Source organism: Hippocampus guttulatus, chromosome 3, assembly GCF_054856545.1.
Source record: "Hippocampus guttulatus isolate MCC_2025c chromosome 3, RoL_Hgut_1.0, whole genome shotgun sequence".
In the NCBI taxonomy this organism is placed as follows: Eukaryota; Metazoa; Chordata; class Actinopteri; order Syngnathiformes; family Syngnathidae; genus Hippocampus; species Hippocampus guttulatus.
Window position 1 is genome coordinate 8,305,883 of NC_141263.1, and position 19,376 is coordinate 8,325,258.

The window sequence follows — 19,376 nt, forward strand, 5'->3', positions numbered from 1 at the left end:
CGAGGGATAATACCATCTTTTTATACACAGCAGCCGTTAACCTTGAAGGCTGTTACAATTACATCATAGCAACGAGCCATTGAATTGTGTACAACTTAGGCCGCAAAACATTTACTTTTAGTCAAAACTCCCAAAATATTCAAGGAAAAGGTTTGCAATCTGGAGTTGGAAATACTTTTGATGATGGGTTGCAAGCCTAAAGGGCTTTCAAGTGGTCCCGTTTCTTTGAAAAACAGGGCTCACTCAGAGTAGCTCTGCAAGTGCATTTAATATTTGAGTTGTCTTCTTTTAAAGCCATCACCCCCTCCCCCCAAGCTGGCCTCCAGATTTTGAATTGTAACAGGAAAGAGTGGGCTCTTTTATTATTTTCTTCTTCCTTTCTTTCTTTCTGGGAATACCTGTCGAGCACTTCCTGCCAGTTCATAATGAGACAAAATGACCTAGAAAGCAATGAGTGCTTGATAGGCACACGATTTGTAATGAGCTCGCTCCGTTTTGCTGAATGCTCTGCTTTTTCAGCAACGTGAGCAGAGGAGAGTTCAGTAACAAGAATTCCAGATGTTTCCTTTTCTCCCTGACAGTGGTACAGACCAAAAAAGAGAAGCGAGACTGAATGTTGGATTTAAATCTTTTTCTTTTTTTTTTTCATTTGACTTTTCACCCAGGGAACTCCAAAGTGACTTATCTGGCAAAGCTACTCATTCTCAATGTAATTCCCAGTTCAACATAAAGGTTGTACCACATTTCTGTCCGTTGGTCTCAAATTTCACCTCCGTGTCTTTCTCCCGAACAGGAGAAGTTTGTCTCCGTGATCGTCTCACGTCCCGCTTCTGTCAGACTCTGCAGTGGTTGGGCCGTTGCCAATTGCCCAACGTGCGAGCGCAGTGCTGCAAAACCTGCAAGAGACAGCCAGGCCGGACCAGCAGCATCAGTCACCACTGAGTCGCAAACAAGGCAACCACTCATTGATGAAATGTGGATTTTTGTCACCTCAATAGACTACCGGTTTAACTCCACTGTTCAGTAACGGAGGGAATGTAAATATTTAGGTTCACTTTGTTGAAAATATATTGCCCAGAATGGCAAAACTGTCACTGACAAAAGGCTACAGAAGATGGTGCTCTCCCATCCACGTAGCCAGCTTAGAATATACAGTATATATACACCCACACACACACACAAACTAGAGAAATGACATATCAATGTTTGTGGTTGGTAGCAGGTACAATAGAACTGAATGTATAAATTAAATGTGTAAATTCGCATTTACTGAGGTGCTGACATTCCATACGTGTCTGTTTACCAACGCTTCATTTCTGCACATACGCAGCGAACGAAAGGTGGCTCGACGTGACATTCTGTGGTTGCAAGACAATTGTAGCGGTGCAACATTTGTCTTCTCTTGGATGATTGGAATCATCTCAGTCATAAGCTGTGCAACAGCTGATTTGACGTCAAAACGTGTTTCCAAATTTCGACCTCATTTAAAACATCGTCACATCTGTCCGTAGTGTTCAATCTCAGTACAAGTGATAGTGCAAGGTTAATGCATGATCCACTGCGCACATTTTAAATATTACACCTAAAAACGATGTTAAATGGTGCTTAAGGAAAGTACAAGAATCATTCAGGGATGATGTGATGATGACAACAAATGGAGAAAATTGGGCTGCAGGACATTTGGTGCTTGGGACTGCGTGGGCAGGCCCGGTGCCTTAATTAAAATTTTAAATACTGTAACTTTCATATCCTTCCTGACTTTTGATAGTAAATTAAGTGTCACTCAAATTCAGATTTGTATTACCTAGGTAACTGGTGCCAAACTCAAGGCCCCGGGGGTCAGACCCGGCCCGCCGTATCATTTTACGGGGCCCACGTGAGTAAATTATGTGCATCAATTTCATGTTCCTTGCTAAAATATCAAAATCGTCTTCATTTTTTTTAAAACGTTGCGATATTCTTAGCATGTTTTTTTTTTGTTACTAATCCCCCTTTTACAATAAATGTAATAATATTTTCACTGGTCTCTGCTTTCAAAACTAGTTATTAATCAATTTGTTGTTTATGTTGTTTATTTATTTGGGATCACTGACATCCGAAGGAAACCGTCACTCTGATGTGGCCGATAACAAAAATGAGTTTCACACCCCTGACCTACATAGATATGTCCAGGTCATATTACCGTAGGTTTTGGGAATTGTATTTCGGTGTGTATTGGTCTTTTTTCCATTGAAACGCACCGTGCCACATGTTGTAGGAAAGTTGTGGGGGTTTTTTTGTTTCTTTTTTTATTTTAACATATATAAAAAGATTTTCTGAAACAAAGATTGGCAACTGCAAACCTCAGACCCAGTTCTCTTTCTGTAAATTTCTTTAGAAGGTTTTTGATGCCACATAAGAAACCAGAAACACACAGGTGTGTGTATTCATGGCAAATGATCGCAGCCTGCCATAAATCAAACGTGTTGAAAAGAAAACCACCAGCTAGGAACCCATAATTCCGTGAGCGGTAACATGACCCTAAATGTATGTTTTCTAAATGTACGTATTTCATACATTCACTCTGAAAGGTCACTCTGTTTTGGACTGCAATTTCATGCATTTATCTGGTGTCAACAACCAGCTCATGTCACAGGTCAACTAGAAATACATCTCATGTCTGTCAGCAGTCAGGTTTTATTTGGTATTGTAATTTAATTTCACTGTATTCTGAACATTAACGGCTACTTATACTTTAACATGGACTCTACAGGTATATGTATCATCAGTTACTCCAACCCGCAAAACCAAATGAAATGCAATTAACTTGAAGCTGTGCTCCACTTTTTCAAGTGGATTTTCTCAGTCCCAGGATTGTGATTTTGTTTTAAATCAAGGGACCAGCTTTCAAAAAAAAATGCTGATCCTCTGCAATAACATTTCAGTCCTTGCCGTGGCGGTCCCTGCACACGTCTCAGGTTATCTGACATCTAACGTTGGTGCTGGCATTGGTGCTTATATTACAAACAGTGTTCATGTATATGTGCTTTGCCTCATGCTAAAAAAAGGTTGATTTGTTCCCAGCACGAAAATCAAGTGGCTTAAATATTGCTTGTCAAAAAAATGCAGTGACCTTTGTCAATTTGTCTTGCCACAGAGGCGTAAACACAAAACCTACTGCATCTAGTGGGCTGCATTAAAAGAAAACATTTTCCCCACTGACTCCTTCTTATTTTTGTGAGGTATGCATTTATGGCATGACACGTGATTATTTGAATGACATGCAAATTACATATTTACTGGTACATTTGATTTCATAGTAGTGTCGTCTTTATTGTGACAAGTGTGTCAATCCATGCTTGCTGTTGATCTAAAAATCTCTGCAGGTCAGACTAAAATTCCTCTATTCCATGGTAAAGTTGAGGCTTTGTCGAATGTGGCTCTTCTTGCTATTGACGCTTTTCTATTAGCAAGATCAGTCATTACCCGTTGCTTTTTCCAGTTGGTCTACCCGCTCAGACAGGGTTCCACGTGTGCAGAGCCAAAAACTATTTGGGTGGCCAATACACCCTTGCTCACATGAGCGTTCACTGTTCTTGAGAAGTTGTTAGCTTTGACTACTCAGTCTCCATTTTGCTGCGGCGCCCTGATTCCCAGCTTTCCTCAGTCTGTTTCAAATCTAATTTGCAATCTTATCGTCCTCAAATGTAACGTGGTCTCGGTGTTCTCCATGCGTGTTTATCAGTGTGTCTCTGACTAATGTTTTAATGAGTCATGGTTTTCTCAGTTATCCATCATACTATTCCAAAGTAGAAAAGCAACCAGTGGCTGCAGTGGAAAAGCGCCATGAAAGTGCTATTTGGGTGGGGGTGGGGGGTGGGTGCTTTTTCTAAGACAGAAAAAAATATGTGGAAAAAAATGCTTGGAAGATAAAAAGAGCAATCACAATACACTATCTTGACATAGGGTTCAGATGATAGTGTCACAGAGTGTAGTCTGTGGAAAAGTAGATTGTACATTCCCACATGCAAATGGATTAGAAAATAAAACAGCAGATGAGGGTATTGCCAAATGGACCAGTCGTTGAAACAGATAGCACAAATAGCTGAGATGTAAACACCAAAGGGAATCTTCCTCCTTTTCCCGTAATTAGCGGAGATTTCCAGGCGTGACCATAATGCTGCAAGATTCACTTACCTGCAATCTAATTAGTCCAGTTTTGATTTCACGCAATCCACTGAGGTATTGGAGCAAGGAACACAACTTGAAATAAAATGGATAAAACAAGCTGACACACCCCTGCTGAAATTCCAGGTTTCTGTGAAATGAAAAAAAAATGAGACCGAGCTAAATAATTCCAACGTTTTTTTTCCACCATTAATGGTATAAGCTGCACAATGCGAATGGAGGGTGGGGTGGGTGATGAAATGTATTAGAGAGGGGAAGTACTGTATAAGTTTGCACGCCCACTTTTATTTGGGTGACTGTTTTCAGAATTCACCAAAGACATTTAAACTCATGTTAAATTGGAGTCAATGGCTCTAACTAATCTCAAATAAAGTTAGCTGTTCTGTGAGGGGTTTCACGGCATTTTTGTCGTTACCTCTTTGAGCAGGGATGGCCAATTTAAATGCTGAAGGGGCAGGGGCAGGCACAATTTTTCATCAGTGCTATGTGGGGGCCACACTGGACTATGCACTTGCGAACCAGATGTATGGGGAAAATGCTACTGTATTTTAGAAATAGACATAATACATGCAGTTGTGCAAAATAAGTGCTCTAATATAATTAATTTTTCATTTTTCTCAGTGCGCATGTATAAAAGATCCAATATCCTTACCCAACAACAATGGGTGTGAATGATTATATATGTATGTATGTATGTATACGTATGCATGTATATATATGTATCTATGGTCATTGAGGCATGTGTACTGAAAAAAAAACAAGCATTTTTTAGACATTCACATCAATTGTCTGTGCCTTGCCATGGTACATATCGTATTTTCCGCACTAAAAGGTGCACCTAAAAGCCTTCCATTTTCTTCAAAGCTCACAGCGCGCCTTAAAATCCGATGCGCCTTGTGTATGGCCATTACGGTAATATGTCAACCCCAAAATGACTCCTTGCTCGAGAAATGTTTACAACGCAGAGCTCAAACTTAAGGTGATCAGTTTCGCAGTTGAATACGGAAATAGAGCAGCGGCAAGAGAGTTCAACGTTAACGAGTCAATGTTATAACTTGCTGTTGGTTAAGTGAACTGTGTCTCTGCTTTATTAAATAAGTTTTACTGACATCTCTTCGTCGCTATATCAATCAGGATGTAGTGTAGTTTTCTGTTGGCATTTCCTTGAACATAGCTCTATCTAGTGGATGAATTGTAGATTGCGTCATATAATGTCCAATTTATGGAAGAAAATTACAAAATGGGCCATTCATTGAAGGTGCGCCTCATAATCCAGTGCGCATTTTAGTGTGGAAAATACGGTACGTATATAATTTAGTGTAGCACACTTACTCTTCCTTACTGTGTACAGAATAACCATTCAATACGTTTTGTGTGTCAAATGTATGTCAATCAATACAAACTTAAGGGTCAATCTTACTTTACTCCCCAGGTAAGTTAATTTTCATGCTGTATGCATGAAATGGTGTCACACTATTGTTCCAAAAGGGGTGATTCAACACTGTGATGTGTCGATGCTTTCACCTGCTCCACCAACAGGCTTTTAAAGGAAAAAACACGTGTGTCCCTATGGAAACAAATTTTAGCACGCAAATAGCATTTTATGAAATGACTGAAAAACGTACTTATGGTGGAAATAAAATATTCAAGAGTTCCACTACCCGCTTGTAATGTGCTTGCGTACCGTGCTGGTTGGGAAACACTGCCTGAAATGTTTGATTCTAACTGGGTCCTTTTGTAAAAGAAACCATTTAGATGAGAATGATGGCAATACTTTGCATGAATATGCAAACAAATTATTCAAAAGTGATGATGAGAATTCAACTTGATAAAAAATTCAAAACAATGTGCTGAATGAGATGCATTTTAATACAATAGACACAAAAGCAAGACCTTCAATGTTTCTCCAAACGTAATGAAACAGTTCAAATGAGATCGGCATGCAGAAATGTCTGCGTATGTTTCTTCCTCACACTGGCTGAGCTCAATAATCCACAGGTGGCAGAGTAACCATTTCGGCAAACTCTTCATAGTTAACAACTCCATTTGGCTTGATGTTTGCTTCTTTGAACAGCTCATCCACTAGAAAAAGCAAACAGAAAATAGCTTTCACAGAACGTGCCAAAACACTGGGAACGCAATGAAATTTGTGTCCCAAACTCAAACGAACTGCTTGGTGGAAACCATGTTTCACTTTTATTTGCTGTAAGCTTCACTGCACCAACACAGCATCGCATGAATAAACTTTGAATACACTGTGCAGTACCTGACTTCCTGCCATAGACGAAATAATTTTCTCACAATCATTTGTAGACTTCAGTTTGACATTTTAACGCATTGATTATTTTGGATGTTTCTTTTCCTGACCGCATTTGGCCAATTTAGGAAAACAGTGAGTCATTGTAATAACAACCATTTTTTTGTGAAATGAACAATCAATCTGAAAATGACTGAATTATATACAGCAGACCCCTCCGTATTTTAAATCATATTTCAAGTGATTTTTGTGCTTTCTATATTTTTTTAAATGTTATGATTTACAAAGTCCCAAAATTGTGATGTCATGTTCTGAAAAGGTTTGAAAGCAGTGACATGTTCGCATCCAGTGTCAACTGCAGAACATGCAGTCTGACAGCAATTCTGTTGACAGGCTGGACATGTCAGGATTTTCAGCATCTTATGGGGGGGCATCAATCATCATGGGATGTCTCGTGGTTATCAAGATGTTGTTGATCCAATAGGCATCGGGTTTATTCGTGATGGTTTACAGTAACTGAAGTGTCATCGCACTTGCATTTCAATTATTTTCCACTTGAAGAGTAGTAGTATGGAGGACAAAACTGTTACCCAAAACTGAAGCCATAATGTTTGACTCTTGGCCTTTTGTCTCAGTGTAGTACACATTGCATGCATTCTATAAGGGCTGTCATCATAGTCACACCAAGTCAATATCTAGCTACCGTATTTTCCGCACTACAATGCATTTCTGAGTACAAGGCGCACCTTCAATGAATGGATATTTTAAAACTGTTTTCACATATAGGCCGCACCGAATTATCAGGCACATGCAATAGAAGCTACAACCGTCTCTGCTGTTGCGTTATGCATCCACTAGATAGAGCTATGCTCACGGAAATACAATGCAATACAGCTTTATTTATTTAGAGCTTTTACAGAGCTGCAGCTCTAACTAAGTGCTTTAGAGAACATTTAAAATACTACATTCAAGAAATCTGAATATTGATTCACATACAAGGCAAATCGGATTATAAGGTGCACTGTTGGCTTTTGAGAAAATTGAATGCTATTAGGTGTGCCTTATAGTGCGGAAAATACTTTTTAAATGGATGCTTATGTTCTGATGGTGAAATGTTTCCCCCCCCTCATTAAGATCACCATTTTGGTAGTTTATTAAATAATGCATGAAATTCGTATTACCGGTGATATAAAAAATGCAGTACCTGAATTTTATACCAACTTAGGACAAAATGCGGCAACGTTGATTAGCATAGTCAAGAATATTATTTGTTTACAAAATTTGGCATAAATACATGACATTATGGGATGAACATTACATAATGACATAGTACAAAGTAATAATGATGTTGATGACTATTGTTGCTATTATTATTATTATTTGCACCAGTAAAGATAATAGAGCCCAATTATATAGACCAAAAGGTATAAAGGTATAAGGTTTAAAGTACAACTTTTTTCAAGTGAGACTCAACACAATAACTTCCCTCCACCTCCAAAAGTAGTTCGATTTTGTTAAGGTTTCATCTGAGTTGGACCGGTATTTTCACTTCGTGCATGGGAGGGGGGACATTTTGCAGGGGTTTTGACATTTTTGTAATGTCTTAGAGAAGAGACACTGTCCTCAGTCATGTTGAGTGAGCCTTTTTCTTACCTTCTCTGACAGTAAGTTTCTCTCCTAACATGGTGAGCTTGGCCCTCAGCTCCGAGGCTTGAATGTATCCTTTCTTTTGTTTGTCGGTCATCCTCAGGGCTTCAAGAATTTCTGTCTTAGGGTCTTCCTGTTGTATTTGCCGGTGCATCATGGTCAGGAATGTAGAGAAGTCCAAGCTCCCTGACTTTTCTAAAACATAACAAACCAATTTATATGTACAGTACTTGGTATATTCAATTCAAGTGAAATAGCCACGGACCAACTTGAGTTACTGCACAAATGTGTTTTGCGAAGCTTATTGCTATTCTTATTTGGTTGCTTGATTACCCATTTTGTGAACTTGAAGATGTCTTTCAATTTCACCAAGTGTGGGGCTGGTGCCAAGGCAGCGCATAACTGTGATCAGGTCTTTGACGTCAATCTTCCCCTTTTGTTTCTTGTCATATAATGAAAAGCACTCCTTGAACTCTGAAAAGAAAATTCAGTCGTGACTTACCGGTATATCAACAGTTTCATCCCATTCTAAAATGTCTGGAATTAAACAAGTTCACTTGAGGAAGTAGACGGGCATTCAAAATCCCACATTATTTCCATTTCACTGCAGACTGCCGCACAACAGTTGACTGTAACACAATTGAAAAAGGCGCACTTGCAAGTGCCCTTCAAACATTCTGTTGTGCACGACAGGGGGGAAAGGATTGTGCTGCCAAGCAATCTTACCGTTGATTTGAGCTGGTGTAAAGAATTTTGCCTGTGTGATGAAAGAACAATTTCCAATCAAAAACTCATGCTGGTCTTTGAAAATCTAACACAAAGAATTGTTCTTACCATTTGAAAATACTTAAATTGCTTTCCAGGAAGAAGAAATTAATTTCCTGAAGTCTGTCCCTCCACCTGTTTAAAGTCCAACACCACCAGGCCTGCAAGTAATTTAATATGTGTTGCTGTGGAAACACAGATACCAGATCCAAGGTGCAGTTTAACCCTGTCCTTTCCGAGCAAGCGACAAGAGCAACAGTTCAAAGATAACAGTTCAAATGTTCAACAAACCATTGATTTAAAGTACATTTGAGTTCGGATGAAAACAGACGGAAAATTGACAGGATGAGTTAAAAAAAAAACATGACAATAGTATTAACAAAAAAGTACAGCTTCATTACTATCATCACGTCACTCATGGCGCAGTGGTACATTCTCCTGACTTCCACGCAGGCCGCCTGGGTTCAGTTTCCACTCGGTGATGGTGTGAGTGTGAATGGTTGTCTGTCTCTATATGTTCCCTGTCGTTGTCAGGCAAACAGTCCAGCATATGCTTTTCGTCCAATGTCAACTGGGGTAGGGTCTAGTTTCTTGAAACCCTGAATTGGATGAACGGTACAAAAAAAAGTGCATGGGTGGAAATTAGGATGATACTAATCATGATGTATTATGTCATGCCAACTGATACATGGTACATTACCAATAAAAAAGTTAACATTTATCTCGATCTCAGTAATAAAAAAAGAGGAGCCAGTCAACTAAAAATCAGTCGGGATACAACAAACAATAAAATTTATCAATTTAGAGTTTGACCAAAATGTGCCCGATATTTTGAAGCTAAAACTGTGACGATACCGCACGTGCTGTCACCTGGTACTAAAATCGAATCTTAAGCTTACGGTGTATCTTGAGACTCATGAGCAGCTGAGCATCTTTCAATACACCTCGAAAAGGAAGACATCCAGGAGGATCGTAATCAAATGCCCGAGCCAACTAATTTGGCTGCTCTCAATGCAGAGGAACAGCCGCACTACTCTGACCAAGCTTCTCACCCTATCGCTAAAGGTGAACCCGGGTAGTCCGCGGAGGAAACTCATTCCGGCCGCTTGTATTGATGATCTTTCAGTCTCAGCCCACAGTGACTATAGGTGAAGGTGGGAACGTTGATTGACTGGTAAATAAATAGCTTTGCCATTTGGCTCAGCTTTATCTAGACCACACCAGACCGATTCTCTGCAGACGCTACACCAATCTGCCTGTCCATTTTTCCCCTGACTCGTAAATCAGACCCCAACATCCTCAAACTCCTCCAAATGGAGCAGTGATTCCCTTACCTTCTCCCACACATAAGCGAGCCCATGAGAAGGAATTGATTGCACCGGATTGTATTTAGGAGTATCAGAGTACAGTGGGCTGAATACAATGCAAGCCACACTTTTCAGATCTGTTTTAGCTTAAAGCTGTGTATCATATTCATTGTACTTGACAATCACATGCTACTCTGTGTTTGGTCTATCAAATATAATCTGGAAAAAAAAAGTTTCGGGTTATGAGGTCAAAAGAAATTTTTATTCAAGGGGTACGGACACCTTTTGAAAGCACTGTGTATGCAGTATGTACTGCACATATGACTGGCATCAGGCTCAATCCTTATTCCTCCAGAATACTCCCTTGTAAAGAGACCCAACGGCATGTTTGCTTAACAATTAACATTAGATCGTCAAAGTGAACAAGCCATTTTCAACACTTTAGATTGATCAGTGATTTGTAAAAATAATCTCACACACGCACGTGCACACTCGCGCGTGGACTAACCGATAGTGTGGATTTGTGAAAAAATAAGAAATTCACCAAATTTGGACATGGGAGTTTTCGGAATGACAATCTCAAAATATATTTAAATGCTGCACTGTAAAATGAAACAAATAACAATATCGACCGTTGTAAATGTGTCAAGAATTACAGTGTTTGCTTGGGAGCAGAGGTTCTATACAGAAATCCAAAACGGCACTGATTTTGTGTATTCCATTCTTCTTTCATCATTGAGGTCAGCACAGTCGTGAGCAGCCAGGACAGTGGGTGTTGAATACACAGGTGAACATTGGTTCTGCCTTAACAAAGAAGTGTCGAAAACGTAATTTGAGAAATACTGTCAACAATTCAGCAATGACAAAAACATAATAGCTGTAACACATCGTAAAAGAGTTGTAACATAATTTTGTTCCTTGATCACGGGGCTATCGTCTCTAAAAAGAAAGGAAAAAGCAATACGGTTTCAAGCCAACAGTAAATGGTCATATGGAGTAACAATGTACAAACCTGAACAGTTCAGATTAGTGCTCTTTCATGATATGTAACATGTAGAAGGACCAAGGTTCCGGAACGTACACTAAACCAGGGTACTTGTTGCGTAGCACCGGGTCGTTCCATAGATAGACAACCCAGAGTGTCACGAGAAGCACAGTAACACTAAAACTATAGAATAAGAAAAGACCATTGCTGTCTGGGCTCAGGCCATTATGCCTTTGATAAATCACCAGAGCCACCATCGCAAAGTAGGTGAGAAGAAAGAGTTCAGTGATTTGTCCTTCCGTGACCAAGTACCTGCGGTGGAAAGGAAACAAAGACACTCATGTCACAATTGGACTGCAAATTAAAACAACCATGACATTCACAAGAGCCAAGACAACGAACAAGCACGCAGATGTAGACAAGCGAGTGGGAAGCTGAGGCAGACGGTGTTAATAAAAATGAAAATGATCTATATTTATTTATTTATTACATGTAATGATGTTTGACCTTGGAGGTTAGCCTTAAAACCTGTTTGTCAGAGGTGGAAGTGATTAGGTTAGCCTTGCCACCAATAACCTCTTAAGTCTGGCTGTGATGGAGAGACAGTGCAGCTTTTGTACATTACTACGACAGTACTACCGTATTAGCCCGAATATAAGACGGTGTTTTTTGCATTGAAATAAGACTGATAAAGTGGGGGTCGTCATATATTCGGGGTCTATACATTATACCCATTCTCGACGCTAGGTGGCGCCAGATATCAATGAAGCGAATGCTGAACTTGACTCCCCAAGGCCAAAGTGAACCACTGCCACAAAGAATAAAAATAAAAATGGCGGTAGCGTGAAGATGAAAAATAAAAATAGCGGTAAGAAGGAAAAGAGAAGAAAATACGTAATAGAAGAGATAACAGAAAATGGAGAAACGTAGTGACAATCTGGAGAAAAGTGAGTCGAACATTGGCCAAGTTAACCGGCAGCTGAGGAGAAGTTATGATGTAATTTACATTTCAAAAACCAGAAGCCATTCATTTACGAATGTGATTGCACTTTAGATTTGAATGAGGCAAAATAACATGCTTTTTCTCTCAAATATATTGTTATAATCATTTGTTTCAGACGTACTATAATTATTTTCTGTATAAAAATTAATTTGGTGTTCAAAAAGTCTTTTTTCAAACTTGAGTCTTGAAAAAGAGGGGGTCGTCTTATAATCAAGGCCATCTTATATTCGGGCCAATACGGTAATATGGAGGTTGGTTCTCAGGGTCGGCTTGCTCATTTGGCAATCCAAGCAAACTTTCAAGCTGCCATGGCCTCGATGGCCAACATAAAATTGTGTGTGTGTTTGTGCGCTTGTCTGTGTGTGTAATCACCTTCACATAATTACTGTTTATTAAAACTAGTTATTGACTCTTAATGTCTTAATGTCAAGTCAAAATGTTTTACGATGAGGAAAGGAGAGATGCGTGAATTTAAATTTTTATAAATTATTAATTAAATAAGACAAGCGGAGCAAGGTGAACGAGTTTGAAATCAGTGTTCCTGCCCAGAGCGCAAAAAGTGAAACACCCAGCCAGCCATAGCTGATGATAAACCAAATGTAAATAAACGTCAGCTACTAAGTGCAGAGTGGTATAAAGAGGCTCCCTCAACATACTGATGCACCGAAACAGATCATGGAGGACTGCATCATTCACACAGGTCCGAAGAGGCAGCCGGTAAGACAAAGTTTTGTGATCAGTTAAGAGTTTATGACCTGGCCAGCCCAGCAGGTTACACAGAATACGTCGCCAGTGTTGACTTAACTCTTGAGTGACCGGATTACTGCCTAGTACCGGTATGTTTGCTTGCAGTATCATTCTTAGTGTTTGGTGCTCGTTGCACTTTTGATGGTATACGGTGTTATGATTTTTTTTTTTTAATTTAAAAAAGAAGAAGAAATTCCACTTATGTGAATGAATTTCACTTTCAATAAAATATTTGATATTAAAAGGCAACAACAGTGACAGCTTTATTCATGTTTGTAGTGTCCAAATGTAAAGCAAAAGTAAATCTAAGGCTGTTTCTTGATGTCATAGTAATTATATGCGTCTGTGCTATGTGTTCAGAGATGGACTCAAGTCATAGGACTGGACTCCAGTCAGACTGAGTTGCAATTTTTGGGACTTGGGACTTGCTTGCCAAAAACTTGGGAATGACTTGACTTCAATTCGGACTTTGTATAGAAGTGATAGAACTTGCCCAAATACATGATTTGACAAGTCATCTTGTTTATACTGTAGTTTGAAATCTGCATTTTAACTGAGTTTGCCTTTTTAAGAATGAGAGAAAGAAAAATAAGTTGTTTTTTTTTGTTTCATTCATGCCAACCTGGCAACCCAGTCAGCGTCACTTGTTGGTGAGACCTACACACCAACAGCAATAGGAGCAACTCCTAGGATCATTCATTTGAATTAGTAGTACCGGTATTTTTTTTTCAAGAATAAGAATTAAATAGGATGACAAAACGCATGATTTGCACCACATGGAATGAAAAACATCTAACTCATTCATAATACGAAACCCAATGTCACAATTTAGTTAGCAATACAAACATTGGTTTGGAACCAATAAAAACTATGTGATTGTGAAAATTTAAGTACAGCTACCGGTAAGTAACATAACCACGGGTGGGATTGTTTGTGACAACTGTCTGAACCGTTTGTTTCGACTGTTGCGGTTTGCACAGTCTAGCAAAACTCAACCCCCCACCTGCTCTCTGTTTCGTAACAAGATGAAGCAGTGTGCACTTGAAACCTGAAGGTTACGACTTGAGACCTATGACTTGCATGTAATGTGACTTACCTCTGTATGTGTGTGTTACTACTAAGAGTTATTAAAAAGAATCTGCTTTCTTGTCTTTGTGTTTTTTTTCTTAGGTTTTTCTCCTCATCTGAAATGCCAACGCCAGTGCAACCAATGCACCTAATGTGGTTTATGGCCGGTGACTAATGGAAGGAATGAAACCCCTCATCAAACTACACAACTATGCCAAATTGAAAGGTGAAAAAAGAAAATGTTGCTCATGGATGAGTGAAATCTCAATGAATCGATCTCTTTTCAAGTGGGGAAGCTTCATGTCAACCAATAACTCTTAAAATTGATTTATTACCATTGTGGGGGGGAGGGGGGGGGGCTTATTTATTGAAGTGCCCCAGAGAACTTTCTAAACATGTCAAAGTGACCTAAGTGTCATATTGTACAAGTATATGTGTTGAAATCAGAATTCAGTTTTACTTTATGCCAGGGGCAGACTTATCGAGAGAGAGAGAGAATATCAAGCTTGGTTGCAGATGGTTGTGGATAAAAACAAATACATTTCTTTCTTTTGAGAGACATGATGAGCAACTGACCAGTAATAGAGTGCGCTAGGTGCAAGTAGCAGCTGGCCTGTCATTGGAATCTTCTGCTCTGTAGGCTGCGTGAAGCATCCAGTGAAGTAGATGAAGAGAGTGATAAAGAAGGGAATATACCTAAAACACCAGAGATGGGTTCTGATGAAATGCACTGCTCGAGTCATAGTCATGGTTTCCCTTTTCTGGGGAATATTTACGCCGGGTGCTGCAGTATACTGTATGCATCCATTCTTTTCCTTTTCATCTTGTATCATCTCAAAGTACCTTATTTTAAAATTCAAGACTGCTAGACTGAGAGTTCAAATCCTTACATCAATCTAATTTAAGTCAGTGAATCAAGAAAATACTGAGTTCCGAAAGATATGGAACTGTTGCCTATTCCTCGTATTACACCGCCAGAAATTTTTACTTCCTGTCTTTCCTGTTTTTCTTTTCTTTTTTTTTCAGCCTGAGTGTGTGAAATACTTTACTATTATGCTGACGGTATTTGACAAAACACACACGACAAATACACTTTGTATTAATTTATTATGGTTCCATTCATTTCCCATTAGATGTATTAATATCATTACGACTTACCACATTAAATGTCCCAAATGTTCATCATAATAGTATAGCAGCTCAAAGGACTCAATCTGTAAATAAACAAGCAGTCTCAATTATTAAAACACATTTATCACAAATTACCCCCCCCCCCTCCCCCCATAATGACTACAAATCAATGCAGCAACAGTGACACCTACTGCATTTCCTCTTTTGTGTGTATGGCAGTAAATGAAATGTGGCTTTAATGATTTTGGAACATGTTCAATTATGAATCATAAATCATGGATATTGTGATATGACAAAACTTTTTCACTCCAAATCTGTTCATTTTATACTATAAAGCATAAGTATTAATTGTATTATTCTTATTACTATTATTATTATTCTCTTGCTTATTTGGAAATATTCATAATTTATTAACTGATTATTTTCACCACCTGCACACTGCCAAGGTTATTTTTTTAACCAGCCTGTGAGACTAAATATTTGGCCTAATTAATAACATCGAGCTTGTGAGGCTAGTAGACTACGGTAGAACTTTTCACCTTCCTTGGAAGACAAAATGCATTGCAGCTGATGTGCAGGCCAAAGGTTTAATGAATAATAATAAAAAAATACTCTGGGTGTAGGCAGGTTTGGGCTTAATGTATATGAATGGAGTAACCATTTTTACTTTGAGTACAGTACTTTCAGGTTTTTTGGGGGATAAATTTCTAAGCAATTCGGAACCAGAAGTGTGCTGGGTTCTGAGTCATTTGATGGAGAATGACGGGAGAAACCGGAGCAGTCACGCACATTAAAAATTTTAGGTGAGTAAAACACAAGCGGACAGACCACTGTCAAGCCATACAAATTGATTATAGTTATATTGTGATTTACAACAATACATAACTATATTTATAATGTAACTATGAGTGAAACACCAAAGTTTTTAAATCAATTTTCACTGTCGCTCTCATCAAACAGCCTGATTGAGCCAATCATTTCAGTCATTGAGCCAACCCTGCCTACTGCCCGAAGACAGCTGGGCAAGGCTCCAACACGCCCGCAACCCTCGCGAGGATAAATGGATTAGAAAATGGATGGAAGGATGGATGTTTTCAATCATTTCTTGCGCATTGCAGTAGTGTCAACAAACAAAACATGATATCAGCTCAATAACTACAAAAACAGAACACTTATGTTCTGTCCCAATACTGAATTATAGAAAACTAGTTTCACATGGCTCACACCAAGGAATAATCAGAGCCTTACCAGTGAGGCAGGTTTGAGATCTCTCATGATCGGGTTCTCTCTGACAGACAGGTGGAGCTTGTAGCCACTCAGAATTAGTCTGTGGTTGATGGAGTCTCCAACCAGGTGGATGCTGGCTCCCATGACAAAAGTGATGATGCAGAGGTAGACTGCTGAGCGAGGCAGTGCCCTTGGACTACGCTCGATCAACTAACAGGAAAAGCAAGAACAGCGAGCCAAAATATAGCAAGTGTAGCAAGGAATTTACCTCAGAATCCCATCTAGTGGCTCTGGGAGTTAATTTCGAATGATTTGTCATCCCACTCAACATTTATGGGGTTTTATTGATATGTCCTTGATATCTGAAGACAGATGGGTACTGGCAATGTGTTCACACTTACCCGAAGCATGAGGAAAGGTGTTATGACATTATAGGCCATGTGGAAATAGTCTCCGGCGCTTGGTTTGTTCAGAGGAAACCACTCAAGTGGAAGCAAGATCTATGTACAGAACACCAGGAAAGTGATAGTGCTCATTGTTTCATGGACAAGTCGACATTACTACAGCAAGTACAAATCCAGACAACATGGATTATGATTTACTTACCATGACAATAGGCCGGCCAAAATCTAAAATCCAGTTTTGCAGGGTCAGGCAGAACCACAAATCTAAATGGAAATCTTGCCTTTTCTTCTGTGGCATGCTCTGCTTCGAACCAAGTGTGCTGTTAAAACGGATAAATCCAGTTACACAAATTCTAGCACAGATACACAGTTATTGGATCTTTGACATATAATTCACATCTGTAAAAATGTGGAAAAAATTAAAATATACTCACACAAAATAAAATGTACAGTAAGTATTTCGCTACTTAATATTTTTATGTCCGTCTGGTGCATGTGACCATTTGACGTTAAATAAAAAATGGTTTAACCTCAACTTTCGGATCAGTTTTACTCCAGTCAATGTTCTTTCGCGTTTAGTCTGTCCTTAGTGCATTGTTGTGACACACATTGGTAAGACTGTTTTAGCTGTATAAAATATATAGAGAATACATTTAGGGCTGTTTAAGGTCGTCAACAGACACATTCATTGATAAAGAAAATCTGTTTAAATGTATTTTATAGAGATTGAAATGGCTCGGGTCAAACTGAACTGAGAGAACACCGATGGGAACAACGCTTGAAGGACAGGGCAGACTGAATTATTTAACATGTTACATGTTTAACTTACCCATTATTTGCCAATTTATATATAGATGGATGGATAAACACATAGATCCATAGGTAAAGACATAGATATACACACACACAGTGTGTGTGTGTGTGCGTGCGTGTGTGTGTTTGTTTTTATTGAAAAGTGTTTGGACAATAACTGATCATATTGATGGCAGTCAAAATTGAAATATATTGCAGACCAGGTTTTTCAATGTGTGTAAACATATTAACTGATAGGATATGTTGCAATGTTTTCCCAAATGTCATATACGCACTGGAGGATGATGTTTTTGATTAATACGTTGCATAACCATTTATAGAGACTTTCAAAGGCCCTTCGTGTAGCTATCGACCAGCGCAGTTTAATGATTATGTATGTTGAGTTAAAACAGTCAGACAGCATATAAAAACAGCTGAATTATCTGCTCATGCAAAATAACACGACCATTTGTAAGCTCTAACAAAAGGAGGGCTATTAAGTCCATGCCCGAATACAAGAGAACAAAACCGCAATAATGCACTCATGCTGAAGGAACTTGACAGGTGTCAATACCAAGAAAACAGAACTCATACACTACTCAACTTCCATGTTTGTGCAAGGACATTGCTTTTATTGTAAAAAATAAAAAAATGCAAATAAAATATCCTCTCAAACTGCACAGACTAGAAACAAAACTATTCAAGAAATGAATGAAGCAGTCATAGACACCACGATTTGTCAATTATTTAAATTGGGATAGCGGAACCGCCGCCACTCAAGAAACAGCATTACGTTCTCTGTCGTGTAGTGGAGGCTATGAACCACTTAACTCTTCGCGTAGCTGCGCCGTCGCTAGAACTGCAGTGATGGCACGAGGGCAGACAAGCAGCACACGTCATTAACTGACTTAAGTGCAAACAAATAGCCTCTGTTCTCTTTTAGACCCCTTCACGATGCTGAAGCTAGCTACGACGCGGTGTTCACTGTCAGCGCCGTTTGCACGACGATTCAATGGAACTAACCTATTTTGTGTATTTGTTCGAAAAGTTAAATCGTTCTCCCGACGTTTCCGTATTGTCTGCATGTTCGGTGACGTTGCTCTTGCTAAAAATAAAAACAAAATGCGAAGTCAAATCCCACATAATATTTAAAGTTTACAGCACTCGCGTCTTCTCGTCACCAGTGCTTCACTTCCTATTTACTGTCTTGTCCACGCCCCCGATTGATTGCCAACCAATCAGCATGCAGTGGAGACGTCTAAGGGGGAGTTTTTTTCAGACGTGTGCGTTTGGAATTTGGTCTGACAAATAGCTCACGCAAAATTATATTGGCATCCCAGTGAGCGCAAAACATTTCAACATTATTTAATTTCAATTGATGGCCACACAAAGCCAGCTTTGCCCTAATCATAAATTACTCAGTAGCTGCACTGCAGAGAACATTATAACAATGGCTCTTTGAGCTGTGTGCTTGCAGAGCTAGTCGGGGAAAAGTGTAAAGGGCATTCCATTTTTTGGAGACAACACTAAAACCAAAATAACAAGGATACATCCACGTTTTCCTCATTCCATCGCCAATAATATACGTTTTATTATACATACACTGCACATGCTGACGTAATATATTCAATGAATGTGTGTGACATAAAGTGAATCCATCACAAAACCTCCTATGTGAAACAGACCCCAGATGAACAACAAAAGGTTTCGTTTTTATTTTTCTTTTTTCATGAAAGAAACTTCAATCCAGCGAATCTGTTGGTGAGGAGTCTCGGCCTACATCTATTTCACTATAAGATAAGATAAGATGAGGTAAAAAAAAAAAGATGTCCTTTATTTATCCCACACTGGGACAAATGTTGTGGCTATCACAAAT

The 19,376-nt window shown here is 39.0% G+C and overlaps 3 protein-coding genes across 3 annotated transcripts in view; 1 reads left to right on the top strand and 2 right to left on the bottom strand.

Moving 5' to 3' along the window:
• The window catches only part of adamts7 (a disintegrin-like and metallopeptidase (reprolysin type) with thrombospondin type 1 motif, 7), a 77,483-nt gene extending 74,296 nt beyond the window's left edge, over positions 1–3,187 (top strand). The window contains exon 24 of the mRNA XM_086106855.1: positions 794–3,187. Coding sequence (XP_085962981.1) covers positions 794–942 — 149 coding nt within the window. The 3' untranslated portion in view covers positions 943–3,187. The remainder of the gene's footprint in view (positions 1–793) is intronic.
• Positions 3,188–6,015: 2,828 nt separating this feature from the next.
• Positions 6,016–10,249, bottom strand: calml4a (calmodulin-like 4a). Its single transcript, XM_086106509.1, has 5 exons — positions 8,906–10,249; positions 8,798–8,828; positions 8,405–8,545; positions 8,078–8,266; positions 6,016–6,249 (listed from the first exon to the last, which is right to left on the bottom strand). Exons 1-5 carry the CDS (start codon positions 8,906–8,908, stop codon positions 6,152–6,154), a joined length of 462 nt encoding a protein of 153 aa, XP_085962635.1. The 5' UTR covers positions 8,909–10,249; the 3' UTR covers positions 6,016–6,151.
• Positions 10,250–10,383: 134 nt separating this feature from the next.
• On the bottom strand, positions 10,384–18,693 carry cln6a (CLN6 transmembrane ER protein a). Its single transcript, XM_086106508.1, has 7 exons — positions 18,524–18,693; positions 16,911–17,028; positions 16,706–16,804; positions 16,326–16,514; positions 15,105–15,160; positions 14,523–14,642; positions 10,384–11,440 (listed from the first exon to the last, which is right to left on the bottom strand). Exons 1-7 carry the CDS (start codon positions 18,583–18,585, stop codon positions 11,170–11,172), a joined length of 915 nt encoding a protein of 304 aa, XP_085962634.1. The 5' UTR covers positions 18,586–18,693; the 3' UTR covers positions 10,384–11,169.
• Positions 18,694–19,376: the final 683 nt, after the last annotated feature.